The 16,532-nt window shown below is 44.6% G+C and overlaps 1 protein-coding gene across 1 annotated transcript in view; it reads right to left on the bottom strand.

Moving 5' to 3' along the window:
• The window catches only part of SLC25A1 (solute carrier family 25 member 1), a 53,360-nt gene that overhangs the window by 25,144 nt on the left and 11,684 nt on the right, over positions 1-16,532 (bottom strand). The window contains exons 2-4 of the mRNA XM_068242897.1: positions 7,289-7,396; positions 7,063-7,162; positions 6,715-6,853 (exon numbers count right to left, since the gene is read on the bottom strand). Of these exons, the coding sequence (XP_068098998.1) occupies positions 6,715-6,853; positions 7,063-7,162; positions 7,289-7,396 (347 nt within the window). The remainder of the gene's footprint in view (positions 1-6,714; positions 6,854-7,062; positions 7,163-7,288; positions 7,397-16,532) is intronic.

Raw genomic sequence — 16,532 nt, 5'->3', positions numbered from 1 at the left:
GATTTGTGAAGGGCTCCTCCCCCCTCACTCAGAGCTTGCTGACAGCAGGTTTGTTTGTTACCTCAGCAACAGCAATTCCCCTCACACACAGCACTGCCTGAGAGATCTTCCTAGCTCCTTCTATTCCTTACAGTTTAAGAAGGAATCTGCACTATCTAATGATTTCTTAGGATGTTTGAGCCAGTTCTGCACGGATTTCTAAAAACCTACTAATATTTTGTCTCAGACACTCTTGATAAATCTGGCCCACATGTTCTTATTTTTCACCTTTCCTCCAGTCCTACTATTGTGAACACTTTGACAGGTAATCTGCAACAACTGTTCTGCTTTAAGAAAAGGTAATGCTCGTGTGACCAAATTTACCCACAATGCCTTTACTGTGTAAGATTGCACTAGAAACTATTATGATTTACTTGTTAGGTAGAAGAAAAACAAGAAAACAACTGTGAACTTCTGAAAGAGAAAGTGCTGGCAGGTGGAAAATGCTCTGTAGTAACAAAGAGTAAAACTTGTATCCTAGGCTGGAGGGGGCATATTAATTCTTAGGCAGCGGTAAAAGGTTAGGGTGCCCATCAATGATACAATCTTGAATGTACAATTTTGCCAAATCTATGTAGTATAGGGGTAAACTGAGTAAATATACTTTGAAGGTAGTCCATCATATGAAAAAAAAAAAAAGTGGTAAGATCGTAGAATCGTTTTTTTTTACTTGATATGGCAACAAATATTTTAAAATGAATTAGTACTTATGTTTTTAATAACAGTCATGTCTGCATTATTACTATGACTATGATTTGTGTGCGGTATAAAGCTACTAATTTGTTGATAATTTACTACTATACTAGATCTTGAATATTTTTATTTTTTTTAAATAAAACATATCAAACTATATGACGATAATAGGATAATAAGAGTTTTTTTTCCCCTAAATATTTGTTTCTGTTCTGTAAATTATCTGTTAACATATTGACAAGATTACTTCTGTGGAAAGACTTCCAGTAACTATTTTGCTAAAACTTGCATAGATTTTCCTGACATCACCTGACTAGTTGCAATGTGAACAATGTTTTATTGCTTTGGCTAATACTACCCAGGAGCCAACATATGTTTGAGGTGCAGTGAATACAAAACTGTAGCAGAAGGGGATAGCTTACCTGTGTCACCGCCTTTCACCGATGCACTGCGCGCAGTTCTCCATCTTGCTGACACTTCCACCTTCACAACCCGAAGTTCGGATTTGAGGACGGAAGTGTCAAAAAACAAAGAAATGGAGATCAGCCAAGGTGACATAAGTAATTCCCTTCTGCCATTTACCGTACCCCAGCACACATTGGGACAGCTTTGTATTTGGCAAAACTGTTCCCGCTCATCCCTGGCAGTGAACACCTGGGAGGACGAACATACATGTGCAGAGAATTCTTGGATTTTCTCAATGGTCGCGCATGCATGCTTTATATGACTAAGCTGTGAAATCACTACACATCTACCCTGGAACTTGACTGCAAATGGCTCTGGTTGCAGGCACTGTTCAAACACTGGGCCTGATGCACAAGCCAACCTATGGAAATATTGCTGTGTGCAGGTAACGCATGGCCATATTACAAATGCTAATGAAAGCAGAGTACAGAGCATTGTGTAATTGTTGCGTCCCACTGTACATGGGGAACTTGTAAGCAAGTAACATAATGCGCATTTGCATGACTACACCATAGGCAGAGCAGTTTTACCATAGGTTTCTGCATCAGACCCAATTGTATTTAAACTACATGTAAGTACAGTAAGCCAAGACACCACACAAGGCACCAAAATTGGTCTAGCAAATTTCTGTTTGTAAAACCTGAAAGGAAAAGACCCATACTGGTGGTGAAACAATCTCTTTCTATATATGGTTTTAGATCACAGAAATACACAGTTCAATAGTGTACTGCCCTGTAAATCCTATTAACATGTGTATTTACATTCCACTGTTACTCATACTCTGGGGCAGATAATCAGTTTATATGAATACTGCCCATTTCTAAATAAAACCTAGTGACATCCAGACAACTCTGCAGAATGAAGCAGTATGTGCCTAATGCTGGGCATACACGGTGCAATTCTGCGCCGGAATCGAGCCGCTGGCTCGATTCCGGCACGTCACCGCTCGTCCGCGGGGATCGATTCCCGCTCGTCCCCGCAGGGATTCCTCATCAGCGCTTTGTTTGTTTTATTGTCCGCCCGCGGGGATCGAGCGCGGAATCGATCCGCCGCGGTGATCGGACAGGTTAGATATTATCAATCGAGCCATCAGCGGCGGATAAGAACTATCTAGCCGTGTATGCCCAGCATTAGGCTGTAGTGCTTCAATCAAAGTGGAGAGGCAGACTGAACCCTTTGTAAGAATGCTGCTTCTACTGCTAGCTGGTGACAGGTTAACCTGGGTTTAAAATTAAGTAAACTGTCAACACACATAACCTTCAGATAGCCATAGGTGCTGACATGCTTGCTCTTGTATCCTCCTAAGCATGTGGTCACATGCATGCTCTCGTATCCTCCAAAGCACATGGTCACATGCATGCTCTGGTATTCCCCAAAGCACGTGGTCACATGCATGCTCTGGTATTCTCCAAAGCACGTGGTCACATGCATGCTCTTGTATCCTCCAAAGTACATGGTCACATGCATGCTCTCGTATTCTCCAAAGCACGTGGTCACATGCATGCTCTCGTATCCTCCAAAGCACGTGGTCACATGCATGCTCTCGTATCCTCCAAAGCACGTGGTCACATGCATGCTCTCGTATCCTCCAAAGCACGTGGTCACATGCATGCTCTCGTATCCTCCAAAGCACGTGGTCACATGCATGCTCTCGTATTCTCCAAAGCACGTGGTCACATGCATGCTCTCGTATCCTCCAAAGTACATGGTCACATGCATGCTCTGGTATTCCCCAAAGCACGTGGTCACATGCATGCTCTGGTATTCTCCAAAGCACGTGGTCACATGCATGCTCTTGTATCCTCCAAAGTACATGGTCACATGCATGCTCTCGTATTCTCCAAAGCACGTGGTCACATGCATGCTCTCGTATCCTCCAAAGCACGTGGTCACATGCATGCTCTCGTATTCTCCAAAGCACGTGGTCACATGCATGCTCTCGTATCCTCCAAAGCACGTGGTCACATGCATGCTCTCGTATTCTCCAAAGCACGTGGTCACATGCATGCTCTCCTGTCCTTCAAACCTGGTGGAACAGACCCTACCCCAAAAATAAACTCTTGCTTAGCTGAGCTTCAGGCATGGATGAATGATAACTGGTTGAAACTGAATGCTGACAAAACTGAGGTCCTGTTTGTCCAAAGCCAGTGCTCGCCATCAAAACAGCTCTATCCTAAAGCAACACCAATCAGGATTGGGAATTCAGACATAAACAGCTCCAACCTTGTGCGCAGCCTTGGCGTACTAATCGATGGGGAATTGAGTTTCAGAAACCAAATTTCATCTGTAGTTAAATCTTCCTTCTTTCATCTGAAGAACATTGCAAAGATTAAACATCTGATTCCCCCAGAGGATCTTCAAACCCTAGTCCATGCCTTCATCACATCATGGCTGGACTACTGCAATGCCCTTTATGCTGGCCTCCCCAAAAAAGACTTGCGTCGCCTGCAATTAGTGCAGAATGCTGCTGCCAGATTGCTAACAAACCAGCCTCGCCACTGTCACATTACACCGATCCTTCGCTCACTGCACTGGCTACCAGTAGAATGGAGAATACTCTTCAAGATTGGACTGCTGACATTCAAATCCCTGCACAATCTGGGCCCTGGATACATGAAGGACTTGCTGAAGCTGCACCACACCTCTCACAACCTCAGATCAGCAAGATCCATAAACTTGGTCACTCCCAGAGTGCACCTCAAAAAATCTGGAGACAGAGCCTTCTGTCATGCTGCCCCTACTCTTTGGAACTCCCTACCACACCCAGTAAAGACAGCACCATCCCTGGAGCTATTCAAATCCAGACTGAAAAGCCACCTGTTTAGCCTGGCATTTCCAGATTTATAAAATTCTTCCCCTGTACCACGATGGTCGGAGCCATGCTTATGCGCTTTGAGTCCCACGGGAGAAAAGCGCTTTACAAATGTTATTTGTTGTTGTTGTTGTTGTTGTTGTATTCTCCAAAGCACGTGGTCACATGCATGCTCTCGTATTCTCCAAAGCACGTGGTCACATGCATGCTCTCGTATTCTCCAAAGCACGTGGCAACATGCATGCTCTCACGTTCTCCAAAGCACGTGGTCACATGCATGCCCTCACATTCTCCAAATCACATGGCCACATGCATGCCCTCACATTCTCCAAAGCACGTGGCCACATGCATGCCCTCACATTCTCCAAAGCACGTGGCCACATGCATGCCCTCACATTCTCCAAATCACATGGCCACATGCATGCCCTCACATTCTCCAAATCACATGGCCACATGCATGCCCTCACATTCTCCAAAGCACGTGGCCACATGCATGCCCTCACATTCTCCAAAGCACGTGGCCACAATTGAGATAGGAAATGTTTGGGAAGTGCTGCTAAGTACTGGTGTATACATTTTAATTCTTATGTCTATGTTTACTGTTATCTAATTCCTTTCACACTTTTCTGACATCTGAAGGCAGAGTGAACTATGAGGGGAGGGGGAATTCCCTCACACTTCATCTGTTAATCCTGTGTGTGTGTGTGTAAGAGAAAGCTCTGCCTGTCTCTGAGTTCTCTGCAGAGAGCAAAGGAAATTTATCTTATGTGCAACGTAAAGATTTGTAATTGTGTGTGTCAAATATGACACCTGACAGGCTTTTCAATAAAACTCTGCTTCAATATTACACTGTACTTAGCATGTCAGACTGCAGAGATTCATACCTTTGCAAATGAGACATTCCAAACGTAGCTAAAATCTACACACAGTGAATTACAGCTTTTGCCTCTGATATTTAACATGAAAAGTAGGAAAATGTTTACACAGCTACATAGACATTATTTGTACATTGTAATTTTAGAACACTTGCTTTGATAGTGTTCCTTTAAGAAGGGGCATTTGGCTTATCTACAGTGCTTGTTCACATAAGTCATACTGTGGTATTGGTCATGTGATAGAGAACCAATGTTCCGCCAGACTGTCAGCATTCCTGCCTGATGTGTCTTCTGATACTGGCTCCCTAAGCCACAACACCTTTTTTTCCAGACTTTTTTCGCCGCAAGCGATATTTTTCATGATATTGCGTAATGCTGGTAATACACCATACATTTTTTCAGCAGATAGATGGTTTAATAGATCATTTCCAACACGTCCGATCTTATTTTCGATCGTTTTCTCATAGAAGTGAATGGAAATTGAAAAGAAATCGATCGGAAAATCAATCGAAAATAAGATCGGACAGTAAATCGACTGAAAACTCTCATCGTGTATTACCAGCATAACATCATTTAACTCAGGGAGACTACTGATAGTAAATCCTACGCCGCACTTGTGGCTGTCTAACTCTGATGCGGCGTAGGATTTACGTCACCTGCTGCTTCCGCTCCCAACGTGATCGTGCGCACCCCAGAGGGGAAATTAAGCTGTCATATGACAGCTGACATCTCCCGTCAGTGATCAGGAGCCATCGCGATTGGCTCCTGATCACTACGATCAGCGGGCGATCGTAGTGATCACTATTGTACAGCGGCGGTAGGAGGGGAAGGAGAAGACAGGATTCACCTTCCTGACGTTCCCCCGGCGATCGTTGCATGCCTCCGCTCTGCCCGGGATCTCTGCTTGCTCTGACTTAAGTGTTGGGTCCCGGCTTGATGACATCATAAAGCCGAGACCTGGTACTTAGCGTCAGTGCGAGCAGGGATGCCGGCCAGAGCGGAGGGGGCTAGAGCTGCTCGTCGCAGGACCCAGGAAGGTGAGTAAAGGCTGCTGGCTATGCAGGGGACACCAATGGGGACACTATCTGTACTGGGGATCTGGCTGCCTGACCCCCCAAAACACCCCCCTCCCCCGCAGATAAAATGCCCTGGTCCTTAAGAGGGGGGTGGGGGGGGGGGGTAGGAAGCCAGTCCCCAGAGGGTCAATGGAAATTTGTTAAACTATGCTTCATGACAAAGGCCACCCATGGCGATCATTCATTCCTAAACTACCACCATGTCATTTCACAGAGAATCGTTCTTATCCCCATTGGCTCACGGAAATGTACTGCGTTTGTGTAAACACGGTTGCCAACACTCACAGATTTGGCCAGATGGATCGGGGAATGATTGTTTACTGGCAGAGATCCCCGATCCATCCGGATACATAGCTTAAGATGCTCTACCTGCATCGGTAAAGACCATGTAACCCAGAGGTGCCCACACTTTTTCGGCCTGTGAGCTACTTTTAAAAATTAGCAAGTCAAAGTGATCTACCTATGTACAATTTTAGGAGCACACCTGTATATACAGAATGGAAAATATAGTGGGGTCAGGATCTACCATGAAGGCCTTTGCAATCTACCAGTAGATCACGATCTACCTAATGGGCACCCCTGATGTAACCCAATACCAAATCATTGGTTGCTTTTATGTGCATTCACAATCACTTTTATCACACAGAACACTAACGATTTTCCTTAACTATATTTTGGCATAGTTAGTGTTTGCAATGTATCTTGCGCTGACTGAATATAAAGATGGGAAAATAAGCATAGTTCAGATTCCCACCTTGATAGTTTCCATGGGACACACCACCACAACAGCTTCGGCCACACCAGCACCCAGTCCACATACTACACTGCGTGTACTGTTCAGTTTCCCATCAGCATCCCGCATCTGATTACTGAGGAACTCAAACATCCCAAATCTGTGGAAGGAGGCAAGGCTTTCAGGAACACACCATTGCAAAAATCTCACTGCTAAGAAGGAAAGCTGCAGCTGGGAAAATGTATACAACAAAATGGAGGACAGGGAGCCAGTAGAAGTGAGCCAAAATACACAGCAGGAGGCAGAAGTATGAAAATGGAGAATTGTGAAGCATTAGAGAAGCCTATGGTAACTGGCCAGTGTGATTACCTTACTGCTGCCTTTGGAATGGAACCATACAGCAGAGAGCTGAGCCCCCGGTATAGACCCTTTATGCCATGACCCTGCACTGTCTGCTTCACACAGTCACCTGGAGAAGAACAACAGGGAAAAGAACTACTGTTAGCACAGATGAAAGTTTTTTTTCTCTCCAATATTTTACAAGCACCCCAATACTAAACACACCCGACACACCCAGCCTCACGTCATTACTCACCTATTCCCCGGTATCTTGGCGGGTTTGCCTTCTCATCCAGCTGTAGCTGCGTCTTTACATACTCTGTGGGAAATGTAATGCAGATCTCTATACCCCCTGCGATACCGCCTGTGAGGATAAAGAAAATATACAACGATAAGATGCAATACAATGAGAGAACAAAGTCTTTAAGTGTGTACACACACGCAGGAATATTTTCACCCTTAGGGATTGGGACTTGATGCTTTGGGGAATAGGGTCAGGGCAAAGTGCTGGAGGGGGGGAGGAGGGATGACGCACAGAGCACAGTGGAGCGGCTTCAAGCAGAAGAGGCCAGGAGGAGAACAATGCCTTCAGCCAAGATTATCCTTCACTCTGTATCTCTCAGCAACACATTCTAGATTCTCAGCAGAGATGGCCCCAACCAGCCATGTACCTCCTAACATGGATACAAGGCTTTAAAGGAAACCTGAGACGTAAAGAGATAAAAGTTTTATACATACCTGGGGCTTCCTCCAGCCCCCTCCGCACCTATTGCTCCCACCCAGTCTTACTCCGCCTCCTCCTTTGCCCGGGAGAAGCCCCATTAGTTTGGGCAGTTGGGGCACACTTCCCAAGCTTGGCCCGGTCGCATGCCCATGGCCGGGAGCGCTCTGTGTCTGCGCAATACTGCTGTGCAGGCGCAGAATGCTGCCAGCCACGGAAGCAAGACAGGGGTGCACATGCTTGCGAACTGCGCACTTGGCCAAGCTAACAGGGCAATTGCCAGGCGAACAAGGAGGCGGAGGAAGACTGGGTGGGAGCGATCGGTGCGGAGGGGGCTGGAGGAAGCCCCAGGTATGTATAAAACTTTTAATCTCTTTACGTCTGAAGTACATTTTAATAAAGGTACACATGCTGGATTAAACTTGGCCAAGGCAGCGGTTAAGGAATTCTCCAACATTGCCTGACAATCTGGCATGCTGGAACTTTAGTGACACTGAAACACACGCCCGTCCCTCCTTACTCCACCTGCTGAGAGCCACTCTGTCATGTGTAGCACGTCGTCCCTCCTACCCTACTATCATATAGTGACACAAGGCGATTGTTTATGGGTTGGGGAGATTCTCTGTGCTCTCTCAGCTTATGAGGAAGACATGTTTTGACTACACTGGAGGTTTACATGCATTCAGTGATGAACTACGGAGGAAGAGATAAAGAGGGCTTAAAATCCAAATACCACTACCATTTTCTTTTTCTATATAATTTTTTTCCAATAATCAATTCTTATTGAAATTCTTTTGGTTCGTTTTTTGTAAACAAGCCACAAAGTACATAAATAAACAAGTGAGTATAGGAAAAAAAAAATTGTCTTAAAGAGAACCCGAGGTAGATTTGTGACATCAATATTAGGACACAGAGGCACATTCTACATACAATCACCAGCCTCTGTGTCTTTACAGTGTGCCTCTAGCGCCCCCTCCCCCCCCATGCTCTGCTGTCCCCCATTATAAAAACCGCCAGGCTAGCGACACGCAGATTGTCCCTAGTCTGCTGCTTACCTTCTGGTTGCCACTCACTGCTGCTCCTCCGCCTCTTGTATAGCGCAGCTCCCCGCCTGTGTCCCTTCCCTCCCAGCCTCTGTAAGCTGATTGGAGGAAGCTTACGGAGGTTGATTTTAAACTTAGATAGGGTGGGGACCCCGAGAGGAGGCTGCACGAGCCGTCCCTGCTAACATGCTCTGCAACATGGAACAGATGTCTCTCTCTCTCTCTTGAGAGAGACATCTGTTCCACGCTGCAGGCCATGTTAGCAGGGACGGCTCGTGCAGCCTTCTCTCGGGGTCCCCACCCTAAGTTTAAAATCACCCAACATTATGGGAACATGCTAGCAACGTTGACTTGGGAGCAGCAGGCCATATAAAGGGGAAGGGGTGCGGTGTGGGCGGCGCCCCAGGATATTGGGAATTCCAGACTATGGGCTTGATTCACTAAACTGTGATAACTCATATCACGGCCATTTTTGCATTTGCACGCAATCGCGAATTTGCACGTGCAATCGTGAATTTGAGCGCAATCGCGAATTTTCCAGCAAAAACATCCGCAGTTTTGCACGTAAATTTGTGATTGTGCGTGCAAATTCGCGACCGTGATATGAGTTATCACGGTTTAGTGAATCAAGCCCTATAAGCAAGCAGTTCAATGCACCACCACTAGCATATTCTAAAGACATTCAGACATCTCTGTTTTTAGGATGTAGGGAATAAGTGAAGCACACACAAACTTCATGCAGTTAAAGCAAGAAGTTTTAAGTCAAGATATTAGCTTTTATTGGCTAACTTAAAAGAACGACAGTAAGCTTTCGGCTGGGCAGGTTTCAGACTTCAATTCTGTTTCAGGAACAGGACTGAAGTCTGATGAAAGCTGCCCAGCCGAAAGCTTACTGTCATTCTATTAAGTTAGCCAATAAATGCCATCATCCTGACTCAAAACGTCTTGCTTCTGCTTATGGCTAACATGGTACAATACTCTACTGCTACTTCATACAGTTTGTGTCCTTAGAAGGGGTGGAATTGAAGACCCAAGAGCTACAATGCTGTGGCGCTAATCACTAAAGCTATGGGCCACTTTACATTTTCCTTGTCCAAAATGGTAATTCCTGATCATTTTGGCTGAGATTTGTAGGAACTGTGTACAGGTGCCCCCAGATGTTCATTCGGGTTCCTACAAGCTGGAAACACAGGTATACCGATCCCTAAGCCCAGGGAGGATTTTCGTTGGTTCACTGAGTGGAGAATTTAGATTGGTCCACCACTCAGTGAACCAATGAAAATCCTCTTTGGGCTTAGGGATCGGTATACCTGTGTTTCCAGCTTGCAGGAACCCGAATGAACACCTAGGGGCACCTGTACATCACTCCAAGTCTATTGCAACCAATGGGAGCCTGAGATGCTTCTGCTGGGGCCTCAGGATACCAGCGTTTACAACACGCCGGAACCCATAAATACAGCGCCAGTTGAGAACGTGAATGTGTTGTGCGGGTAGCAAATGGAATGGATGAAAAACTTGACGCACAATGCAAGAAACTGACCAATTTAAATGGAAAACTGAACAGTTTTTCATCGGGTATGGTTAGAATCCAGCTTAAATGTTTGGGCTGATCATCATGTGATGGTTTTCAGCATTGAAGATTATGTTTTTACTGAAGGTAAGCTGTTCATGTTTCACTCAGCATGTAATTGTGTAGCTTCCTCCCAAAAGAATACGCATGACTCAGCACATCTGAGATACTGGATTCTCATTGGCAGATGCAGACAACACCCCTCTTTCCACTCAGCAACAGAGTGGAGGCAGAGTTGTTCAGTGTGACTGGCTGCAAACCTAATCAGAATCCACTTGTGTGCTTATCTAGAATCTCAATACAAACTGGTGCTGAACAATGTTATCTAGACGGTTTTACATTTGCATTTAAGAAATTGATGTATATTAATTGGTAGCAAAACAAAACCACTAGTTACTGTTCACAAAAGCTTCATTGTAATAACATAACATACAGACCTTTCTTTTTTCTGGTTTCAATCTCCAAACAGTATCAGTATGAAAGGAAATATTTACTGGCAGATGCCATGCAGCTGTAACAATGTGAAACAATAGTTTTTGTCCCACCTTTCATTTACTGCTGATATTTTGCAGTGGGAATGTACACATACCAAAAGACAAAAGATTTCAGGAAGGCCTAGAACCTACTAGCGGTGTTTTTTATGCCTTTTTTGGATGCTTGTGATTTGAAAAACGGTTGCTTATATGATGCTATTTGTGTGATCCCACTTGAGGGATGCAATGAAAAACAAACAAAAAAAAAAACACACAAAAAAAAAAAAAAAACAACACACAGCCTTACATTAGCAAGAACTTTATAAATCACGGGCGCTTGGAAAGCACTGCTAGTGGTTTCCAGGCTTAAGGGGTCAAACCTACTAGCAGCCTTTTCTAGTGATTTGAAAAAGCTCTTACTAATGCAATGCTATGGGGGATTTTTATAAAATCATATCTCTCAAGTGGGATCACACACACAGCATTACTTTAGCAAGGGCTTTGCAAATCACAAGCGCTTTGTAACGCACTAGGGGGTCCAGGCCTAAGGGCCCATTTGCAGTAGAGCTAAAAGCAGGCCAAATCTGCACAGATTCCGCAAGCATTTTCCTGCAGTCGAGTCAGGTGGGGAAATGCTGCCTATACATTCAATTGTTTGCCGTTTAAATTGCACTGTGGTCCAATGTTGGATGGTATGTTGAAGATTTCTGCAGCTTGCACTCTATAGCTGTGCAAACCACCGCTAATCGATCTGGAAGCACGCTTGCATCACTCCAAGTACCGCCTTATGTCCTGCAGGACACACAATGGCTAGTGGAAACTGGCCCTATCTTTTTTAATTTTACACTAAAGTATTGTACACACGTATGAGAACTGTTGCCTGGCAGAACCGGAGGATCAGTGTGGCACATAACAGTGTGGGTGGGTCGCGGGGGGGGCACTGTACACTATAGATTCTAAGCAGATGCGACCCCGACCAGCTGTCTTGGCTGAGAACCATCATCTAGTATACAAAACCTTAGCTATGTACACACTTCAGACTTGTTGCACAAAATGATCTTTTCACAATAGTTTCAGATGACTGTTTTCTAGCATTCGATGTACAGACAGGTCTTCTTGGGCTCTGCTGAGCAGGATATACTGACGTCAGGCAACATTTATACAGATTGCACAGACATGTCTGACTGTCAGTATTGGGTGGCACTTTGTACAGATGTTCCTGGACTGTCGCCTGATTTCATAGTTGGACCAGAGAACAGTCATATTTGCCCAATCACTCATTTACATTGGCAGTCATGCCCAACAAGCTGAATGAGCTGAATTGGAATCCCATAGAGTAAGCACTAGTGTATTTCCTTTAGAGGAGGGTCTCCTGTCCCTCTCTTACCTGCCAGGGCTGTATTTAAAGTGGATCAGAGATGAACTTTTACTCATTGCATAGTTGTGTTCCTTTCCTATTGTTTATAGGGCATACCTCAAGCCAAATACTTTTTTGTTTTTGTTTTAATACCCTTATTCCCTATAAACTAAATTAGCCTCACCCACAGGTTTTCAGAGAGCCAAGGCATTTTCAGACAGTAGCAAGGGCTCATGGGAGCTCAGTCTGGGCAGGAGGAGGGAGGATTAGGTTTTTTTCACAGGCTGAGTGCTCAAGATGCAGATAAGCTTGCCTGTTTGTAATGTTTACAAACAACATGGCTGCTGTCATTGTATCACAGGAAGAAATCATAATATTCTATTGAAGCTGTTTGCAGCTAGATTTGCTGTGTAAACTATCTAAACTTTAGATAAGATATATGGACAAGTTACTTGTTATAGTTAGTTTTTCATCTCGGATCCACTTTAACATTACATAAGGGTGGTGGCGACACTGGTAGGACATCAAGATGGCTGCAAATAGCACACATTTTTGTTTAAATTAAATCTCTACATTTAAAACGTACAGATGCTAAACATTTATTCTCAAATAGTGTAACTGGGGAAGGTGGTACATACCGGTATATTCTGCAGAAAACATTGTAAGAGGTGAGCTATAGCATATCCTAGCGTGGTTTCTATCATTGGAGGCTCAGAGAAGAACCTTCTTACAGGAAGTGACATCATGTCACAGGAAAGTTATTTAATTACCTTTTTTCTGCACGCTCTGCATTAAGCTGATACATTAACATTCCACTATCCTCACACTGGATAGTACATCAATAGTTCAAGAACTTGACTGATCTGATGCGGTTATAAACATACATAGTCCAGTCTCTGGTTGGCACTCCTGGTACTCTGCCAACTTCCTCCCTGCATTTGTGCAAATACACTGATCAATTTCTCTTTTTAAAAAAAACAACAAACGTCCCTATAAGGGAGGTTTGTAATGGTGTGTGCCGCTGGGGGTGCGGAGGTTGAGGGAACACCATTACTTACCTTCAGAAGCTGCTTCTCTGGCCCATACGAAATGTGCCATCTTCTGAAGCCTTCTGCAGCTTCTGCCGGCATTTGTAATTCCCGGCGGGGGTCACACGTACCACGATGCATGTCAGGAGATGTGAGTACAGTGCTGGACTTGCATCTCCTGGCATGCATCACACTGCGCGACCCCAGCAGTCCATACTCGGACTGTCGCCCTGCAAAGATCAGGACTCAACCACTTAGATGACAGCTCGAGGCCAAGGCTGTACTGAAGCGTCACTAGCCTGTGTGCTAGCAACACTCTATTGCTATGCTATGCTATGAGGACAGCAAACAGAGCAAGTAGGTCGAGTGAGAGAACAATGCTCTCAGCTGATTTGATTCTCCAGGCAGATCTCTCTCTGAGGCACCAAGGGGGAACAGGGGCATTTGTACATATCAGATTTTTGACAAAGGCTCCCCCCATGAGCTACCTTAGCCCTGAACCATTTAGCATGTGTACAAGGCTCCACCCTACCATGGGCATTGAAAGGCAATGTAGCATTATTATTTTATATATTTATAAAGCACCAACATATTACGCAGGGCTGAATGAACAGAATGCTGTCTAGCAGGCAAGCCCGAGATTCTCCGAACCCTTCAGGTGACATTCTGTGACAAGGGCATGGTCCTTTCCCCAGGTTCAACTATTATATGCTTTTTAAACATTACTTTTGTGTATAACAATTCTGTATTACACACCGTGTTTATTTCTTATGTTGAACAGATTAACAGATGATGGTGGTATAAAAATCAAGAATAATTATTGTATTATTGATGAGGGACTATGAGGTTTGATCTAACACCCTTCAAAAAAAAAAAATTAAAAAAAAAAGGTGTGAAAACTTAACAGATTGCATAATATTTCACTCATAACAAAAAAAAAATCACATCTGCAGCATCTTTTGTAGTTCTCGATGTTCCTGTGGGCATCCCAAGTGTCTGGATGTTCACAATGTTGCCTCTTCTTGTTAAGTGCTATTAGGCCCTGGGGAAAAGCTACAGCTTTTAAGAATCTTATCCAAAATGAGGCAAGTTTTGTGCGGCCACAATGAGGATATAATCCAAAAAGCAAAAGGACCCCCGGGCTACTTCATGAAAGATGAGACGAGAACGGAGAAAGGGGAGGGAGTTAGAAGTACAAACATGCGCGGACAAATGTGCCTGCAAAATAGTCCTGAAAAACTCATAAAAACATCAAGCTATTTCACCAGAATTTTCTGACTGCCACCCTGAGACGCTGCAGACATAATGCTGACCAAACGCTGTAAACAGCCGCCCATATACACTGACTTCAACCATACCATATACTGTATTTATATACAGAAGATTTTCCTGCCATTTCCTCACCGCTAGGGAACTGATCACTCAGCTGGACGTGTGAATTGCTCTAAGGGCTCATTCAGACCGATGCCAAAATAGAGTCGCTTGGCAAGTGATTCTAAGTGTGATCCCAGCCAAGCCTCTGCACATTCTGGAGAAATGGCCTGAACACTGTGTGCCTGCAGTACAGTACAACTCTTCTGCCATTACTGATGTCACACAACACATTCTCATTCAGGCCACTGCTTCCAGACGGCAGCTTCTGTCAGACAAGTCCCCCCAACAAGATCTGATCAAAAGCTGACACACTACTATTATGTTACCATATAATGTCTACATGAACAGAATACACACAATGCAATTTTAATTTTAGACTGATCTCATTTGATAATTTCCAGCATGTTTGATCTGCTTCCAATCTACTGGACTGCAAAAAATTGATGAAAGGGAAATCCAGTGCTGGGCATACAACTGATTTAGTAAGTGATCGATATCTACCAGATATTTCTAAGTGCCCCATTAGAGGCTAGACCTCCCTCACCTGATATACAGTAAATACACACACACCTAAACATCAACTAAAGGGAGGCCTCCTTTTTAAATAGATTTTCATAAAAGTATGGTGAATACACACACACAAAAAATACTACCAGTTACATGGCTAGCATGCCAGTCTTTTGGCTTCAGTAATGAATACACACATGAAACAAGAATACAGCTAGCTTAATCTGCCAGAGGTCAGGACTCCTGATCTGCATACTTGTAGGCGGATGAGTCAGAAAATATAAGCAGATGGTAAATATAAAAAGGCTGCCAAGTAGTATTTTTGTTTTAAAGGACAACTGAACCAAGAGGGATATGGAGGGCTGTCATATTTATTGCTTTTTAAGCAATACCAGTTGCCTGGCTAGCCTGCTGATCCTCTGCCTCTAACATTTTTAGCCATAGACCCTGAACAAGCATGCAGCAGATCAGGTGATTCTGACATTAGCCACCTTCATATTCTTCTCACTTCAGTTGTCCTTTAAATTAAGTTAGCAATAGAGCCCTTCAAAATCCTACTTCAGCTTTCTTTTTAGAATAGGGCCTGTTGAGGCGTACGTATTGCTGACCCATCAGTAAGCTGGGCACCGGAAGAGCCGAATGATGGTTCTCCCAGCTGTCGCAAAACTCCCCGGCGGCGTTAAATACTATTCCCCCTGAGTTGTGGTAACTCGGAAGGAGATGTAATTTGGGGTCCGGCAACAGCCAGAACTCCTAACCCTTACACGCCCCGCGCAGCATTACAGCGCTGCTGTAGGGCACTTGTTTTCTGTGCTCGGCGTGAGCACCTAAACCACCTGTTTCGCAGTTACGTGCATTCCTCAGTATGCTGCAAGTGAGCCAGGACACAGATTAAATGGGTTGATTAAATTGCTAAAGCTGAAGAATATTGGGAACCAAATTTGACAGAGAGACCCCACTGTGGACCTTTAAACATTATAGAGACAGAACTGACACATTGGCTATCATTCATAAAAGTGTGGTCGGTAACAAAAATCCGTGCGGGAAAATACCGCTTTCGGTACTTTAGACTTCTGGGTGGTCATTCATAAAAATGTTGCCAGTTGTGATACAAGTGCAGTGATTTCCCGAAAAAGGATGTCGGTAGGCTTACGGAAACAGAGAAGCTGCCCGAGTCCCTCCGTGCGCTGCTCTCTCTGCTCCTGCTGCTTGGGAGGTCTGTCTCCATTCACTTAACCTCCCTGGCGGTAAGCCCGTGCTGAGCACGGGCTATGCCGCGCAGGAGGATTTCTCAGGCCCTGCTGGGCCGATTTGCCAATTTTTTTTTTTTTTGCAACACGCAGCTAGCACTTTGCTAGCTGCGTGTGCACTCCGATCGCCGCCGCTACCCACCGATTGCCCGCCACTCGATGCGCCGCACCCCCTCC

The sequence above is a fragment of the Hyperolius riggenbachi genome, chromosome 1, assembly GCF_040937935.1.
Source record: "Hyperolius riggenbachi isolate aHypRig1 chromosome 1, aHypRig1.pri, whole genome shotgun sequence".
Lineage (NCBI taxonomy): Eukaryota > Metazoa > Chordata > Amphibia > Anura > Hyperoliidae > Hyperolius > Hyperolius riggenbachi.
The sequence above is the reverse complement of the archived record's forward strand: the minus strand, read 5'-3'. Positions and strand labels throughout refer to the sequence as shown.